The 18,970-nt window shown below is 34.5% G+C and overlaps 4 protein-coding genes across 4 annotated transcripts in view; 3 read left to right on the top strand and 1 right to left on the bottom strand.

The window, feature by feature from the left end:
* The window catches only part of LOC145586580 (NADPH--cytochrome P450 reductase-like), a 184,763-nt gene that overhangs the window by 125,867 nt on the left and 39,926 nt on the right, over positions 1-18,970 (top strand). The window lies entirely within an intron of this gene.
* On the top strand, positions 972-3,426 carry LOC145585411 (protein SICKLE-like). The gene is made up of 4 exons (XM_081642112.1): positions 972-1,340; positions 2,331-2,492; positions 2,595-2,702; positions 2,797-3,426. The coding sequence occupies exons 1-4, from the start codon at positions 1,076-1,078 to the stop codon at positions 3,279-3,281; spliced, it is 1,020 nt and encodes a 339-aa protein (XP_081498238.1). The 5' UTR covers positions 972-1,075; the 3' UTR covers positions 3,282-3,426.
* On the bottom strand, positions 5,502-10,907 carry LOC145585410 (VIN3-like protein 2). The gene is made up of 4 exons (XM_081642111.1): positions 10,667-10,907; positions 8,181-8,850; positions 7,127-7,446; positions 5,502-6,625 (listed from the first exon to the last, which is right to left on the bottom strand). Exons 1-4 carry the CDS (start codon positions 10,683-10,685, stop codon positions 5,838-5,840), a joined length of 1,797 nt encoding a protein of 598 aa, XP_081498237.1. The 5' UTR covers positions 10,686-10,907; the 3' UTR covers positions 5,502-5,837.
* On the top strand, positions 15,162-18,437 carry LOC145585409 (glutamate receptor 2.9-like). The gene is made up of 5 exons (XM_081642110.1): positions 15,162-15,426; positions 15,526-16,829; positions 17,089-17,404; positions 17,563-17,960; positions 18,069-18,437. Exons 1-5 carry the CDS (start codon positions 15,162-15,164, stop codon positions 18,435-18,437), a joined length of 2,652 nt encoding a protein of 883 aa, XP_081498236.1.

Here is an 18,970-nt window from a genome sequence, read left to right as displayed (position 1 = left end):
TGGTGGGGGATTGGATGGTTCATGGTTGGTTAGATTGATGTACTAGAAGGTCAACACCTATGTGGGATTTGGTCAAATCTTTATATAAGGTAGCAATCGGGTTGTTTAGATTGGGTTTAAAATCGGTTATTTTTGATGTGGTTGTGTTTGGGATGAAAAACCGTTTGAGATGGTTTTGGGGTAGGGTTGATTTAATTTAAGTCAATCTAACATTGATTCGGGTCAATTTTTTAACTTAAGTAGAGTTTAATTTGACTATAGAGTAATAATTAGTTTTACCATGTCTAGTTATACTATGTCTAAGTTTTACCATGTCTAATTAATGATGTGTTAGATTAGACTTTTGCTAAGGGCAATCTAATCCAAGCTTGGGATTTAGATTAGTATGATGGATTTTATGTCTAATGAATGAATAAAATACTTGAAACATACTCATAAAATGATATTTGGACATAGGTCCGGCCATTGTTGGATAATGAGGATTAGGATTGGTAGTTGGGACTTAGAAGGCTTGAAACTCATTGAATTAGCTAGTAAAATTCTAGTTTTCACTATATACGTTCACAATTGTGAATTTGCCTTTGTATAGGCAAAGTTTTACAATATTATAATGTTATACTATGATCTCGCATTTGTATAGGTAAAGTTTTACAATATTATATTTAGCATGCACGTGAACTTCAAACCATTTATATTCTTTTCAACACGTACAAGTAATTTATCGTCAAATTTTTCATTTGTATTTGCTGATTTTTACTCAAATAATTTATATTTGCTAATTAAAATTTTATTTATAGATGCTATAAGACTTTTTATTAATAAATTAATTTGTTTTTTTAAAAAAAATATACGGATTTTTGTACAGCAATTGTAAAATCTATTGTTAAAAAAAAAAAAAAGGTTGTAAAATCTACTTTCCCTCTCCGGCTCTCCCATTCCTAATTGAACTCGTAAAGACGTAAACCCCCAATTTCTCAATCAATTAAGCTTCTTATCAACCAAACTCAAAACCCCCCAAAATTTCCCTAAAAATCCCTAAAAATTTCCCCAAAAATCTTCATCATCTTCCTTGAAGATGGAGGAATCAGAGAAGAGAAGAGAAAGACTAAGAGCAATGCGATTGGAAGCAACAACTGATGCTGTTCCATCATCTTTCCCTCAACAAACCCTAAATTCAATTTTACCAGCACCATTGCTCAATAACGAAGATTCCGACGCCGCCGCAGCAGCTGCTACTCCTCCGCCGCGATTTGATTATTACACCGATCCAATGGCCGCTTACTCCACCGACAAACGGCGGCCTTTCACTCCTAGACCTCATGTTTCACCCTCTCTTCAAGGTAAAATTTTTATCTTTTTTTGATTAAATTTTTGATTTTTAAAAATGGGTTACTTGGGATTTGATGAAATTGGGGATTAGGGATGTGGGAAACTGGGAAAGGTTAGAAATTGTACTTGATTATGTATAATTATGGGTTTTATATCAAATTGGTGTATATTTGTTGGTAAGTTTGTTGTTTGTTTAATGTTACTGATTTTTGATGTTGTTGATGAAATTGGGAATTTGGGTGGGTATGAAACTATGAATGATGGTTATAATTTGATCTTACTAGTTACTATTATTGGGTTGCTATATTTTGTATTGATGTAATAAACTAATAATTCAATACTATCTCTTCTTGCAAAAAGAAGGGATAATAATCTATTGCTAAATCACAGTGATGGTTTAAGAAGTGATTACTGATTAGCTGTATGATTAGGTGCAGCTTGTTATTGTTCAATTATCTTTCGCATTCGTCTTGAATTAGGGTGCTTCTTTAATAGTGATGCATTGCGAATATGCGTCTAAAGGCCTCTGTCGTATACTCTTTGGCCCGAATTATTTTTAGATGGTCTTGTTTATTTAGATACTGTGGTGGTCTGTGTATGCTTTCTTCGACCTCCTAAGTTGCAAGCTAAGTGATTGTCTTCTGCTTTTCTGATTTAAGTGAAGGCAGTAAAAAATTATTGGTCCGTTGGGGGTAGCTTATCAAGGGAAAATATCATGGGTTAGTTAGCTGGATAAGAAAGGTTGTTCTTTGCGGAAAGGTCGTAATTTGGACATCGAAATCCTTAGGGAGTACATAGTTTCTTTTGCATTGATAATGCACTAGTTAATCCCGTCAAAGTATTGTCTTCACTGATAAATAGGTGAGCTTGGATCTGCTGAGACATTTAACCCCGTCAAATTGTTGTTTTGCTTCCAATTAAGCTATTAAGCTAACCGTTCTGTTAAATTGTTATCTTTCGCATGAAAATGATTTCTTGTTTTTTTAACGCGGAATTAACAGGACCAATGAATCCTCAAATGTATCCTGGTGCCCCTCAATTCCAACATAATGTTGCACCTCATCCGGGTATGTATCAAGGTGGAGATCCTTATTATAACCCTGGCAGACCTGGTCCGACTTCAAGTCCGATGGGGATTAGGAGCCCATACCCTATGCACCAAGGTACCCCTTAAAGTCTAGGATACACTTTCTATTTCTTTGAAAGATTTGATTTATGCAGTGGAAGAATTTTCAAGCTCCCTTATAGCTAGATTGAATGTGCAGGTAGTCCAAACTTCAGTGCTGCACCTGTAAGGGGTCACTGGTTTAATAATAATCCTAGTCCTGGTCCTCCCAGTACATGTGGAGGTAGCCCTTATCCTCCGTATCAAGGTACTTGGTGGTCATTGATGAAGTGTAAGGTTGCTTGTATTTGTTCCCAGGAATGATTTTTATTCATTGTTGGCTATGAATATTGAATGTGCAGGTAGCCCTAACTTCAGATCTCCTCCACAAGGAAGAGGTCACTGGTCCAGCAATAATCCCTGGCCTCCCAGCCCTGGTCCTGGACGTGGAGGTGGTCCTAGCCCTAACGTAGGAAGAGGGAGGGGTCGATGGGATGGCAGTAGGATGAGCCCTAGTTCAGGATATTCTGGTGGAAGAGGAAGGGGAAGAAGCTACGATTATGGTCAAGCACGGTCTTTCTACAATAAGTCCATGGTGGAGGACCCTTGGGCATCATTAACGCCTGTTATTTGGCGAGGGGAGAAGGAGAATGATGTTAAAAGTTTCGCTAACAACCGAGGGTATTTTCAGAAAACTCCTACATTTCAAAAAACTCCTAGTGCAAAAAAACCTCGGGTTTTGAATTCTTTTGATGCATCCTACTCAAAAAAGAGTGAGAGCCTTGCAGAGTACTTAGCTGAATCTTTTGATGAAGCTGGTGAAGAAGCAGCAGCCACTATATTATAATGCTTTTTATTTTTTCAATTACAGGGGTGTCTTGGGGGTTGAGTTTGGCTCCTCCTACTGGTTATGATTTGATAAATTGTACTCGTACTGTAATTTTCAGTAAATTAGGCAATTTTCTTTTTATTTTATTTTATTTTATTTTTAATTATTATTATTATTATTATTATTATTATTATTATTATTATTATTATTATTATATCTCAAAAACAAAAGTCATACAACCTACAATAAATTAGTGGGAAGCCGAGATACAATCTGGGCCCCCACTCCTCTAGCTATAGCAAATCCTACCCTAGTGAAGATATGAGTTGTAGTACGAGCCTCAATGTCTTGCGTCGTCGAGAACCTCTGAATCCGCTTCAGTAACGCAATAGCCTCCTTCTCTAATTCCCCAAGCGAAGAAAAGGAGAAGGGAATGAAACCATATCCAATCGCCTGACATCGAGCTTCATACTTAACCCGCTTCCGATGAGCAGTATCAGCCACAACCCGCCCAAGAATAAAGTCAGATAGCCCTGACTGTGTCAAAGGAGAAGACCCTGTCAAATCAACACAGACATCGCGACCACGATCCCATGAATAAAGTAACACATCCGCAGGTCTGAGGGCCTCGTCGTTCCCTCCAGCCAACCCAATGTCAACCTCTTTTCTAGCTGAAATCCCAGAACGATAGCAAACATCAACAAAGGTATCCCGAACAACATACAGTAACAATTATTATTATTATTATTATTATTATTTATTTATTTATTTATTTATTTATTATTATTTTTTTTAATATACAGTAACAATTAGCATAAGCAATGTACGAAAATCTAATGCATTAACCATTCAAAGTTTTTGGAAGAATGCTGGCAACGGTTAATTATCAATGATGGTTCTGATCTCATTGATGAGTAAATGAGTTGAATGATAAAGATGTGTACTTTTTTTAGTTCTCTAGTTTCCACTGATCTAAGATGCATCTTTAAGCTTGTGCTCCAAATTTGCCGTTAATTAATTAATTTATTTTTAGCGTGACTATTTTTTATAGAAAAAATTGATTATAATAGTCCCAAGTGACCCCTGTAGCTTCTTTTTGTTCTAGACTTCTAGTTGCTCTCCAAATTCTTTAATCTGTTGTGCTTGCTTCAGCCATTGTAAGCTGGGGCTGTCTACAATGGCGATAATAAGTACACTAGAGTACTAGACCACTACACCAATCTCAAATTGTCACCAATACAATAGCCACCAACCGTCGCAACTTTTGGCATCTCTCTATATATGAAAGTTTGACTCACTTGACTTGTGCTATGTCTGATGTCTCCAATGTGCTTGAAAATATTACTCCCTCCATTTCATAATATTAATCCCATATACTATTTTGGGCGTTTCAAAAAGATCTACCCATATTGAATGTGTTTTATTTATAACTAAATTTTTTTTTGGAATTAATTAGTTGTAGATTGATGACATGACTCTAAGTAAGGAAATCTCTATCCTTGAATTATACAATTATGAATTATGCTTTCCTAAAACAAAATCAAAAAAATTAAATAAGGTGAACTAATTATGAATTATTTTGCACATTAATGTTAGATTCAATTGTTCTTCTTTTTTTATTTTATGTGATTGATTCCATATTGGACTAACATTATAAAACGTAAGGAGTAAAATTTAAAAGCTAAAATTATATATTTAGATAAATTCAACAAGCCTACATGCTATTTTATTTTGATAGATATTTAATACTACGTATAAATTGTAAAATAATGTCAATATGATTTTATTTTGACCGTGTTATTAGTAAATAAGTCGAATTTTCAGAAACAGAAAAAGTACTCCCTCCGTCCCATAATATAGTTCCTGATTTCTTATTTTGGAGACCAAAATATTGTTCATGTTTCTATTTTTGAATAGTATGTAAAGATTATTATACCCTCACTTTTTTAACTTTATTCATTGTACTTCTTAATATACCCTTGAATTTTACACGTGTCTTTAACTTTTTTCCACTTTCTCTCTCTAACTTTTGATTGTACTTTTCACTTTTATTAATGTATTTTATCCATTTTTTCGTTCTATTTCTTAAATACCGTGAAAAAACACAAACAAGAACTATATTATGGGACGAAGGGAGTAGTATATTTGTAATGATTTTTTTTTTTTTTTTTTTTTTTTTGGGGTGTGGGGGGGGGAATTATATTGATGTACTTGTTATGGACAATAGGACAAAGGTGATGTACTTATTTCAAATAAAGTGCATAAGAAAAGTTCAAAACAGGGCACCAAATACATTGACAGTGGAAAAGCCTGAAAAAAAGAATAATGCATTCCTCCAAACTATACACTATTTAGAGTATTCATCATATCCACTTGATGCTAACAAGCCTTTTGCTGAAAAACAGAATGTAAAATCTCTGCTCATATACCAATATCAATGCCAATCTAGATTCTAGACAAAAGCAAAACACTAACAAAGCAATCTTCCTGCCTAAAAGACCCTAAAATAAGTTAAATCTTTTTTTTTTTCCCTTTCTTTCTGATTGAATAGAATAGAGTAAAAAGGATTGTAATTTAAGGCTGAATGTATGCTGTGGAAATGGATTTTTCGCTGCAAATTATATCAGCAAAGGCATCAACTAGTTGCTCAGCCAAGCACGGCGGGTCATCTAACATAGTATCCACAAATGCGCTGACAACTCTTCTCTCCTGCACTGTGGCTTTCAAGCTATACCAAGTGAGAAATTTCACCCTGAAATCTATGCTCAAGTGACCATCTTGCTCCAAACTCTTGATCACCCTAACACAGAATTCATAGTTTCTATTCAATGCTTCAAGCATCTTGGTGCTCGCGCCAACTAAATCTTGCCTTGTGTCTACTTTCGATGGTGTGGTGGGGATTGATCCTAAGTTCACTATATGAGTGGCATTGATGTCAGTTAGGGATCGAAGCTTTGCAGTATGATCAACTGTAGCTGATTTGTTGGCATTGTTGCATTCAGAAAAGGGTTGGAAAAAATTTCTTGGGGTCTCATCAATTATTCCATCATGTTCATCGGAAACTAGAGCACATGTTCCAATTGATTGAGGAGTTACCCATTTTGCTTCCCAAGTCCCAAAAACACCTGTGCAACTGAACAGAGAAACCCTACATACATATTCTGTGCATGGTTGAAGGTCACAAATCTTGAATTTCTTCTCCGGCCTAAGAACAATACAGGAGGGCTTTTCTGGGTAATCCTTCAAGTTAGACTTTCGATGCCATATCCGACATCCCAAAAACCCTTCAAGAAGTCTATTATCATAGTCCAATACAATGACTACTGATGTTGGGAAAGATTCTTCAAAGCTTATTTGACATGCTGTATGAAACAAGATGGATTAGCTATAAAACCATATTAGATACATAAAAAGGTCAAGGATGAAGAGAATGTATATATGAAAACTGACAATGTGCTTTCACTTGGTAACAGTAAACTCTACAGGGTTCCATTGAATCACTCAATCTTAAGCACTTAAAATCATTTCAGTAAAAAAGAAGTCAAGTCTAGGTGATTTTTATTATATATTTTATATACTGAAAGAGCTTTGTGACATACTATTTTGTGCATGAAGTTTTTTATTTTTTTGAAATACTGCTGTGACTAGTTTTATGAAGTGAAAAGTTTAGCTCACCTTTTTCTTTTTTCTTTTTTCTTTTTTTTTTTTTTTTTTTTTTGTTTTTTGTTTTGGGGGTGAGACTATGGTTATAGTGGTTTTACACAAACATTTGCTTGTAAAAATAACACAAAGTTCTTAAACATATTTCTATCTAGGACAAAATATGAAAAACATTTAACAAAAAATTTCCTTTTAGGACTTACTCAGAGTGTTCTTTTGATTCACAGCGGTTTTATATGGTTGGTTAGACAAGGCATCAAAAGCATCCAAAGCAGAGGCACATAGCTTCTGAACCTCAGCCCCACAAGCAAGCCTGTTAACTATTCCTCGGCCCATTTTTTCACATACACGATCAAGAGGCCCAAGTTCCTTCTTAAGTTTCTTTGCAGCAGTATCTACATGCTTATGTAGATCCTTATATCGCTCAGTTCCATCAAGGATCTTGTGACACAAGGAGATTCGCAAACATAGCACATCAACACGTCTAGCCTCCTTGACAACCAACAGCTGCTTTCTCCATGTACTGGATGTCATTGACATTTAACACAAACAAAAACCATCAACATAACTTTATCAATAACTAGTAACATTGCTGTGTGCAGAATATAAATTCTGTAAGTGATGCAGAATTAAAAAGCTGTAAAGTGTTTCATGTTCTCCAGGTAAATACTGAGAATGTACTAGTTACCTTATTCCTAAATGTGTAATGCTTAATGAACATTTATTTTACCACCTAGTAGCATCTGTTCACATAATGTGGCATGCCACTACATCTTACAGCAAGCAGCATAAATCAGAAGAAGTAGAAAATACTCCATACTATAGTATAGAAACATGTCATTTTGGATGCCTCAATGAAATAAAAAAGATAAATATGCATGGATACCGGCAGAAACAACAGGTCCATAATCAAGAACATGAAGGGAGGTTTCATGCTACATACTATTGCACACATGAAGGCATAAAGATCTTTACAGTAATAAATATCTTAACATTAGCTGTTGTACAGATCAATAGAATAGAGAAGAAACAAAAAAAATTTTGCCACCACATACAAGCCATATAATAAGAAGTGTTTGCAAATGCTAAATAAGATCACCAAGCTAGATGAATGGAATTTATATAGGACAAAATTTGTTAATCTTTACTTTCCTATGTTATGCTTGCATAATCTTGCATCTTGGTGTAATTCCAACTTCAAGATCCAAAAGCACCTGAAACCTGTACATTATAGTGGAATTTTCAGTGGGCTCTTACCTCATAAGGTCATTGATTTTTCCGCAAGAAACACAATAGAATCTCCCGTCAACTTTTCCACGCTTACAATTCTTCAGTATGCCACTTCTTTCATGCTTCAGTGCACATTTTATATGACAAGACATCCCGCACGAACCACCCTCATTAGGTGGATCAGAGTCACAGGTCAACCAAAGACTTGGATCCTTATTATCATCATAGTGATGACAGACACAACAAGAACACCTCTTACAGAAACCGTCATTTTGACTAAGAGTAGCTCTGCAGGCTAGATTTTCACATAATAAGGTTTTTACTTCACTCTTGTTTAAACCTACACCTTGCACACATTCCTGGTTGGTGGGTAGTTGTGCAGGGCTTTCATTTTTTCTCTGCTTCTTAGCTCCATTAGGACTTTTGGCCAGAGATAAATCAAGATCATTATCAGTATTTTTCCTCTTCATGTTTTTAGACATTAAATTTAGAAGGTGCTGTATCATTCTAAGTTTGGTAAACCCACTATATTTTCTTTCTTTACCCATTTCAGCACAGATAATTTCCAAAAGCTCTTTGCGGCTAAAAGAACTAAGAATCTCTGGTGCGTCTTCTGAACACTGAGCAATTTCACGAACTAGCTCCCTCTTTTCTTCCAAAGGAAGACCACCACATTTTGCAGGGTCAAGGACTAAACCTGTTCAGAGAGAGTAAAGTGGTGAATGCTCAACATATCAAACAATCCCACAAGACCAACATATTCAGCATCCCCCCTCACCCCACCACAAAAGTACAAAACCCTCTCTAAAACGGGCAGTAAACAGGAACCCCTCCTAAAGTTCCAAATATGGTATGCTTAACCGAGGATTAGCAATCAGGTTCTCATGCAAATTTACTCAACTAATTTGGGCATACATAGTTCAAGTACAAATTGCTTCCAATCTGCCATGGATGCTTCCAGCAAAGCTAGTTTCACAATATCAGTATTCTCCTAATGGAAGTGATTCATATGTGTTTTTAAGAATATTGACAACTTTTGGATACCTAGTAGCACAGTACCACTTGAGCTGCAAAATTTACGTTGAGTCTTGACCAATCAAATCCAGAAAAACACTAAAAATGTAGTCCTAGACTGCAAGCATATTAATTATACTATATAATGATATTATACACTGATATTTGACCAGATAAGACATTTGAAGTATGTAATCATTCACTACATGACTGATGAAAGCATAATCGTTGACTGACCGCCCTTCCAGTTTACCTATATCATTTGTTTCCTAAATGGAACATAATCTAAGAAAAAGGCTTTGAGACCTTGAGGGTGGTGAAAGAGTGACACCATGATTAGAAAGTGAGCAAATTTTAGAGCACATTGTGGAGTACAAGTCAAATTCACTGACATGGCGGCTTCATAAATACTGCCAATGAAGAACGGATATGCACATATATATAGTAAAGCTTGTAGTACTCTCAAAATTTCGAGCACAACTTAGACAGAGCAATTTTCCCAAGGAACTTGTTTTAAAAACTTCAACTACATGCCTAAACAAATGCCAGAACTAAAAATCTCCCTTCATCCTGATAATAACCTATTACTTCATAAACTATTCACTACATTTTTTGTTAAGCTTGAATTTTTTTTCCTTTCATTCTGCATCAAATCCAGGCCATTAGCTAGCTTAATAAGAGCTCGTCCAAATGAAATCAGCCAACAACTTACAAATAATTTCAAACTTCACAGGACAAAACTGTCTATATCATGGGAGCCATCTTTGCCTTTCTCACCCAATTACACCATATTCTATCTTTTCTCTAAAAAGTACATGCATAATTGAGGCACTTTTACACCATAGAATCATTCATCTCGAATAAGCGCGCTCCAATTCATGATTAAAGATCAACAGTTCCCAAAAATCGACAAGAAATTCTATTACCATACAAAGCTACATAATACAGCAACAATCAAACAACAAAGCATGACAAATCAATAGTAACACACCCTTTCTTCCATCATCCTTTATCTACTAAAAAAAAAAAAAAAAAAAAAAAAAAAGAAAAAAAAAAACTCACATATATCACCTTAAACACCCTTTTCCTTCTCTCACATCAACATTTTACGCTATCAAATATTTTTTTTTTTGTAACAGTCAACATTGTGCATTCTATTTCTATTTCTATCTAATGAAAGTTTAGAAAACATACAATTACAATAATCCCAAAGAACCAACACCCATTAAACACCATTTACATGCATTTAACAAACATAAACAGCAAATAAACCCCACAAAACACAAACAACACATTCATTCCCCCCCCAAAAAAAAAAAAAAAAAAACGCCCACAAAAAAAGGCGCAAAAATCAACAAACCCAGAATTATTTCATCATCAATTAACATACATTGTCAAAAAACATAATAAAGCGACGAAAACCACAGCCAGATCATCAAAATTAACCCAAAAAAACATAAGATGAAAAAAAAAGCGTAAAAACACCAAAAAAATTTCACCTTTAAGATTCGCTTCCATGCCGTAAAATTAATAAAAAAAATATACAGAAAAAAAAGGATTAAAAAATATAAAGAAGACCCTTTAGAGTTTAGGGGTGTTAGACATTGTTAGTGGAAAGGAAGAAGGTGATGAAGAGAGAGAAAGAAGAGAGAGAAAGAGAGGAGAGAGAATGTAAAGAGAGAGTGTGTTGTGTGAGTTCTGGTGGGTGTTTGTAAAATTCACGAAAAATGGGGTTAACATCGAGAACCGAATCAAGAGAAGGGGGGCCAAACCCAAAGCTTGTGTAATCAAGTGTTGTTTTTTCCTTCTTATTGGAGCTTTTTTTTTTTAATTTTTATTTGGCTTAATTTTTATTTGAGTATAATTTAGAGGTTTAATTATGTTGATTAATTATAAGATTATATTTTATGTTGTGATGGATAAACTATATACTACATGGGAGGCATTGCCCCACGCGCCTCTGTTCTTATTTGGCTTTTTTGGGATTTATAAAAATAAGCGGACTGGTATGTGGACCGCTTATCGTGTGTTGTGTTGTGTCTGACTTTCTATTCTATGTGTGTAGTCCACATAATATGATTATTTTGCTTGTTGGGTAATGGTCTAAAATCTTATTATGTTGCGTAGACAACATGATCCATAACTAGCATTGTAAATGATAAAATACATCTTAAAAATATAATCATTGAGTTTCTTTGGTTAAGGATTGTGGCAATTGAAGCCGAGTTCATTTAAACTATGGATCAAATTAATGTCATATCTGGTGGATTTGGTTAAAATAAATAAATGAAGGGATGGGCAACATGTTATTAAATCTAATAAATGTTTAATTTTTATAGTATTTTAAATGAGAAAGCCCTAGTTTTATCTCAAGTGACAAATTTGTAAATAAATCAACAGTATTATATAGTTAATATAGCATATTTGTAAATAAATCAACAATTACGGGCCCATTTTTAATAAAAAGTTATTAATTTATTTATAATTTTGCCACTTAATAAATATATCTTGTTTAATAAAGAGATAAACTTGTATTTTTTTCATTTTAAATTTGAGATAGAATAGTGTTGTAACATAATTTTACGGGTTAAGTTAGACACACTAGGATCGGGCCTTGTTAGGCAAAAATTAAGCTTACATAAAGGCTATAACCTTTGTTGTCATGGGCCTAAGAGGCAAGCAAACAACCACAAAAGGCCCAAAAATATCAATACAGACAATTGCTAAAACTAGGTTGGTTAGGTTCAAGTCGGGTTGTCGGGCTAGTTGAGGCCGAGTTTTAGGACAAGATGGAGCCAATAGGTCAGGCCAGTGGTGATCAACTCTAGGTTTGGGGCCCACCAAAACATTGAGTTGAAACTCTATATAATCACAAGTCACAACAAAGATCAAAATTGGTGGAGAGGTAATGTTAAATGTTAATGGAGAGGGCTTTAAGTTATTGATTGATTTACAAGAAACTTCAAAAATTCCCAACGGCTACACAATTTTAGCAATTTAATGCTTAAATTAATTGATTGATGTGTGTTTGCAAACTAATTGATCTTGATTTATGTGACAATTGATATCGGACAAGATTCTTGGCATACTTGATGATGACTGTTCTCTAGTTACTGTCACTTGGTTGTTATGCTGCTTGTGCTTAGAAAAGCACACTGCACTAGTGCTTATCAAACACTTTGTATGATTGTGTTACCATTTTGTGCATGTAGGGGGTGATAATGAATTAATGATTTCGACACGCTTCACTAGCTTTAACCAATATGGGTGAATTAAACATAAGAAAAACCTATAGTTATGTGGGATCGTATAGTATTAGAATTGTTCCAATGTATGATTTTTTTTGAATACCTTCTTAGGGAGCTACAATGCTAAAGGAAATCTACTTGCTTAATGTAAAGGATAATTATATCATCATTATTATTTACTATTTATAGTTTATGTAAACCCTTGATTTGCTCATTTAGGTTCATAGTAAAAAATATCCCTAACTCTTAGCTTATGTACCTAGTCTATCAAATACTCAGATGTATCCACTCGTATTCTATTATTGTTTATTCGTGTATTATATATATTCATAGAATCACATTAATGTAATTAAGCTTTCTCTTATACTCTTTAAACTTTCTCTCATAACTCTATCACTTTATTGCTTGGTTAATTGCACGGTTAGTGACAATTCATGCATGATCCTCTTTTATAAACCAACTCTTCACTATGTAGAAATGATGCTCTCAATGTCTTTACATATGTTACAATGACCATACCACGAAAATCCTTGTAATGCAAAACAAAGAGGGAAAGTATAAGAAAAATAAAATAACTTAATTATGGCACATCGAGTACATTACTATATACTATAAATGAAGTTCTTGTCAAAACAAAAAATAAAAAAATAATTGAAGTTTGAATAAGACAAAGTCAAATTTCCTCTATTTTCCTATCATAGTCTTAACATGGTAATATTTACTTACATATATTAATTATTATTGTATATAGTGTCTTAATTTCCTAGCACAATTACAAGGTAGCTTCTCCTAATTCAAGTTCAAACTTATAATAGTCATGTTGCTAATGTGTACAATGTACGTACTTGTGTAAATGTAATTAATCGTATGAATTTTTCTTGAAGTTTCATCAAATTTCAAAATTAATTAATACGAAATGAAGTATTTTTTGGGAGATTGACATTTGACAATGCTAGTGTTTTTAACTAAAGAAATGGTCCCTTTTTTTTTGTTTATTTGCTGGTGGTCCTTGTGTCATTGGCAATATTCAAAATTCTTCGAAATTATACTTGTAGGGAAAGAAAAAGGACTTGACTTTTCTGTAGGAAAAAGAGGACTTATAGGTTGATGATGGGGATGTACTGATATTTTTGTTGATCTCGACTACCATAAGCCCCTTAATTACACGAAAGTTAATATGTACCCCTACTATCGTGTTCACTGCTAAAGGTATAATAATACAGACGTGAATTAAGACTGTTATAAGAGAGAGAATGACTAACATATAAGTTTGATGAGCTACATTATATATACGGTAATTGCCTAATTGGTTTAAGTATGGAACCTTGTGGAACTTATATGTGGTTTGATTTTTCTCCCACTGCTTATCTATACTCCGTAGCTAGGGAATTTTCGCAAGGAATGGTACCACTCCTCTTAAAATTTGCAACTGAAATATTATGTTGAACCTCGAGATCAACTATGAGTTCCTTTAGAAGAAATGCATACAATAGGCAGATTGGACTAAAAAATACCAATGAATTTCATCGCTTTGGATGTTGATAATTGGTGACAAGAGCAAAATCTTGTGTGGTTCTTGACATTCTTCTAAGGGCCCCAAAAGTTTAAGATCAGACTACTTAGACTAAATTTTATAAAATTACAAGTACTTAATTTATGTAAAAAAATAACTCAGTCAACAAGTTCAGATTATTATAAGTTGATTACTATGCATAATAATACAATTATTTACACATATTGACTTGTTATTATAATTACATGAGTGAGATGATTATTCTATGACATTATGCAATTAGTAACTAGCCAGTAAGATAAACCTCTCATTATCTATTGAGTGTTTCCTTATTTTGATTTTTTTATATGAATATGTTGATCAATTGTAGAATTTGCATAAGTTGAGTCATTTCCCAGTCACAAGTTCAGCATACTGGTTTGAATTAATGAATTTCGTTTAGGATGACATAATTTATTATTAACTGCTCTAATAAGTCGCTACCTATGTTAGGCTCTATTCACTTCACCTTATTTTTGCTAGACTGATTTTTTTTTTTTTTTTTTTTTTTTTTTGAACTGAAATTATATTTGCTGAACTGATTTATTTATTTATTTTTTTTATAGATTCTTTATGATATTTCTTCTTTAATGTGTTATTGATTTTTACTGAAGTGAATTTAATTTTACTGTACATTATTTTTGTAAGGTCAAATGAATAGGGCTTACTCCGACTTTTCATTTCCCCAAAAGGACCACCACCCCGCCACCTCATGTGTTGTGTCTCAAAGTCAAAGACTTGATATTGGTATGACAGTTGAACATGAGTAACATAGATTACTACATATACTTGGAAGGTTTGGTAAATGAAAGAATAGTCAAGATTTCTAATTTATAAGCAGCGTAATATAGACACTGCTGTTTAGCTTAGTCTACATCCAAGTAAGTTTTTACTAAGAAGTAGAAACTGCTGTACATGGTTGCATGGCACATGCAGTACCATAACAAGTGTTTTACTTCTTGCAGGGGAATGATAAAATCAAATCAGAAATATTGGAACTTCAACATTGGGATTAATTAAGGATGTCTGAATAAGTCAAAGTCAAAGTTTTTGTTATTATAATTTCACTTAAAATTCCCTTAACAGATTTTTTAGATGTTAAGATGCAGTACATATATATGATTAGTCTAGGAATTTAATTTGATCACTGATTTAATAAAAAAAACTTTTTAAAGGTTACATTCTTACATAACTATGTCTTCTGTATTCTACATATTAGTAGTGTTGCTGCTGATGCCAAGTATGAAAGGCGGTGCTAGTCTAAGACGACACAATTGTTCAATGCACAGAAATGCTGTCACCAGCATTGGTGTAGTTATCGATGGCAATACTCGTGTGGGAAAGGAGCAGAAAATAGCTATGAAGATTGCAGTTCGCGATATTTACAGAAACAGCTGCAGTCCTGTTACTCTGCATGTTCGAGATTTTTCTGATGGCTCGGTGCATGCCACTAACATTGGTAACAATACATCCCCTCTTTTAAAAAGTAAACAGTTTTTATTTATATGTTTTTATGCAATGAAAATAAGTATGTTAATATGTCTGTCTGTGCCTGCAGCATCCAAGCTTATGCAAAGTAAGAAAGTTGAAGTCTTAATCGGAGCGTTTTCGTTAACAGAAGCTGTATTCTTGTCAGAAATGTATAAGAATTTATTGGGAGTTCCTATTTTTCTCTTAAATCCTACTGCAATGCCTCCACCCTTAGTGCCACTGCCATCTAATTTGCTCCAAATGTCGCATAATTTCTCTGTTCATATGCAGTGCCTTTCTGCTATAGTTGGTTATTTTCGATGGAGAAGAGTGACAGTTTTATATGAAAGAAGCAGTCTTTTCCCCTTGGATTCTTCACATTTTGCTGTTCTATCTGATTCACTAAGGTCGGTTGATGCAATCGTAGAGCAGCATATAGCCTTCCCTTCTGTAAGTACCTTGTCAGAACCTGATGTAGTCATTGAAAAAGAGCTTTACACCCTCAAAAGAGGGGGTAACCGTGTCTTTGTACTTCTGCATTCCTCCCTTGAACTAGCCACGCGTCTTTTCCAAAAGGCGAATGAGATGGGGATGGTAGAAAAAGGGTTTGTTTGGATAATATCAGATGAGATTGCGAGTTTACTTGATTCTGTTGAACCATCAGTCATTGCTTCTATGCAAGGAGTACTTGGATATAAAACGAATATTTTTGACAGCAGTAAATCCTACAAAGAGTTTGTGGTCAAATTCAAGCAGAGTTATATTGCTAAATTTCCTTTTGATCAAGGAAATCCAAATCCAACTTTGTTTGCTTTGAGGGCATATGACATGATACACGCGATTACTAAAAGTAAAAATGCAGCAATAAAGTCTAACTCTACAGAGTTCTTTCCCAACCTCTTGTTGAGTAACTTTGAAGGTTTGAGTGGGAATGTCAGCTTTAGAAACGGCGAGCTAAAAGATATGCCGACCTTCCAAATTATCAATGTAGTTAGGAAAAGCTACAGGGAGTTAGCCTGTTGGTCCTATGAGTTTGGATTTTTTAAGAAACAATCTTCACAAATTGGTTTAAAGAAAGCCAAAAAGTATAGCCAGAATCATGACATGCTTGTTGAATTAGGCCCTATTTACTGGCCAGGCGGTCTGCAGGAAGTTCCGAGTGGTTGGAATATTGGTGCTACCAGTGAAAAGCCGCTGATAATAGGTGTACCTGCTTCTGGTGCTTTTCATTTGGTCAATGTAAGCATTGAGGCACCTAATAAGACATCCATCACAGGATTTGTTATCGACGTATTCAATACCTCTCTGAAGTACCTTCCTTATGATCTTCCTTTTAAGCTGGTTCCATATTATGGCAGATATGATGATCTGGTGCATCAAATCCATCAGAGGGTAAGCATCAATTTTTTTATACTTCATCTATTTGCATGCACAAGTGTCTATTGTTTCTTTCTTGATTTCGAGTCCTTGTTAAGGTTACCTAACCTATAAGATGTGCATATATAACTGTAGTCCTTGACTTTTTTTGTTTCAACTACCGCGCTACTAGCTTGTCTGTCATATGCATTTTTGATGTGAAGCTTGGAGGATTAGGAGATTGATAAGAATTTAACAGTGAAAATTGAATTTTTGTTGGACTGTGTATGTATAGGTCTTTGATGCTGCAGTTGGTGATTTTCTAATACTAGACGAAAGATACAGGTGGGCTGACTTCTCCCAACCTTTTGTGAAATCTGGAATGAACATGGTTGTGACAGTCAAAGAAGATAATACAAAGGAAATATGGATATTTGCAATGGTCTTCGAAAAGAAATTGTGGATTCTTTTCTTGTCAATGGGCCTCTTCATAGGATTTGTTGTATGGTTAGTAGAACGTCGAAGAAATCCAGACTTTGCTGATGGTTCAGTATCCCAGCAACTTGGGGCAGTTTTCTGGTTTTCCTTCACCTTACTATTCTTTGCACAAAGTAAGCACACCTCATCAGAGACTATTTAATAAGTTTAATAAGGTTTAATAAATTCTGATGAAGGTTTTTCAGGTGAAAAGAATGAAGTATACGTCAATATGTAACCATTTTTATTATTTGCATTGTTTATTAATGAATATCATTACCTTAATTTGCAGAGGAATCACCTAGGAGCAATTTATCTAAGATGGTCCTTGTACCATGGTATCTCCTAATATTGATGCTTACGATATATTTCCAAGCTTCACTTACCTCCCTAATGACAGTCTCTCAACTATTACCATCTGTGAAAGATGTGGACACTCTGAGGGCGGAGAATGCAGTTGTTGGGTGTAATTGGAACTCCTTTGTATGTACATACTTAGTTCATGTGTTGCGGTTTAAGCCAGAAAACATTAAGCAAATTCGAGCTGTTGAGGATTATCCTCCTGCTTTTGAAAGGGGTGAGATCAAGGCTGCTTTCTTTGTTACCTTTCACGCGAAAGTTTTTCTGACAAAGTACTGCAGGGGATACACTCTTGCAGGACCAACTTACAACTTTGGTGGCTTTGGCTTTGTGAGTGGCTTAAATGATTTTATTTAATTTTGTCGTTTTAATTCTTCATAGTTTGCAGCTCGAATGCCATAACTTATTTCCATGTTGGTCCATTGTTTATTATCTCAGGCATTTCGAAAGGGCTCTGTACTGTCTGCAGACATTTCACAGGCTATTCTGAAGGCAACAGAAAAGGGAGAAATAGAAGGTTTGGAGCATGATATGTTCACTCGTTGCAAGTGCTCCACATCAACAATAAGCAACAGCACTACATTTATAGGCCCTAAACCTTTCTCCGGGCTGTTCTGCATCTCTGGCGGTGTTGCAGCTGTAGCACTTCTAGTCATTGTAATTCCTTCAGTAGAGCTGCAATTGCGAATTTTGAGTGTTGTTAAGGAATCAATTTTAAGAAGTAGAATATGTTCATGGTTGTCAATGATGTTGAGACACCGAACCAGGTTTAGATTGCCATGGTTGAGGCCATATACCACTACATAAGCAAATGCAAAACATTTTAAGCTGTTACAATGTATAAAACAACTTATTTAGTCTGGACTTATTTTTTTTCTAAACTTTATTTTTTTGTTTGAACTTATTTCTATCTGGAATATATTTCTATGAAATAAGTTAAAATAAGATGAAACAAACATGCCCTGACTGCCGTGCATTAAAGGGAGGACGATATATCAACTAGGAAGATCAAGATGGACTAGCAAGTGATCTTTTTTAAGCTTAAGATGTTGCTTGATCAATCCTCCAAATGACGGCATAAATTTTATTTTGTAGAGAATGCTGAAAAATCTCAGTTCTCCATCATAAGTGTTGTCATCGCGATTGTATATCCTTGTAGATAAAGACCATTTAACCATGAAAATGATATATAAATAAGATTCCAATCTTCTATATAAGGAATAAGAGTCAGAACTCTGTTAGGTTTTTTTCAGCAATATATAATTAAGCAAGTAGTTTTAAGTTATCGCAGGGATAATTACTTCGAAATTTAACTTGCTATTATTTGCAGCTTGTAGATC

Source organism: Chenopodium album, chromosome 16 (assembly GCF_948465745.1).
Source record: "Chenopodium album chromosome 16, dcCheAlbu1.1, whole genome shotgun sequence".
NCBI classification, from domain to species: Eukaryota; Viridiplantae; Streptophyta; class Magnoliopsida; order Caryophyllales; family Amaranthaceae; genus Chenopodium; species Chenopodium album.
This window is presented reverse-complemented; position numbering and strand designations above follow the sequence as displayed.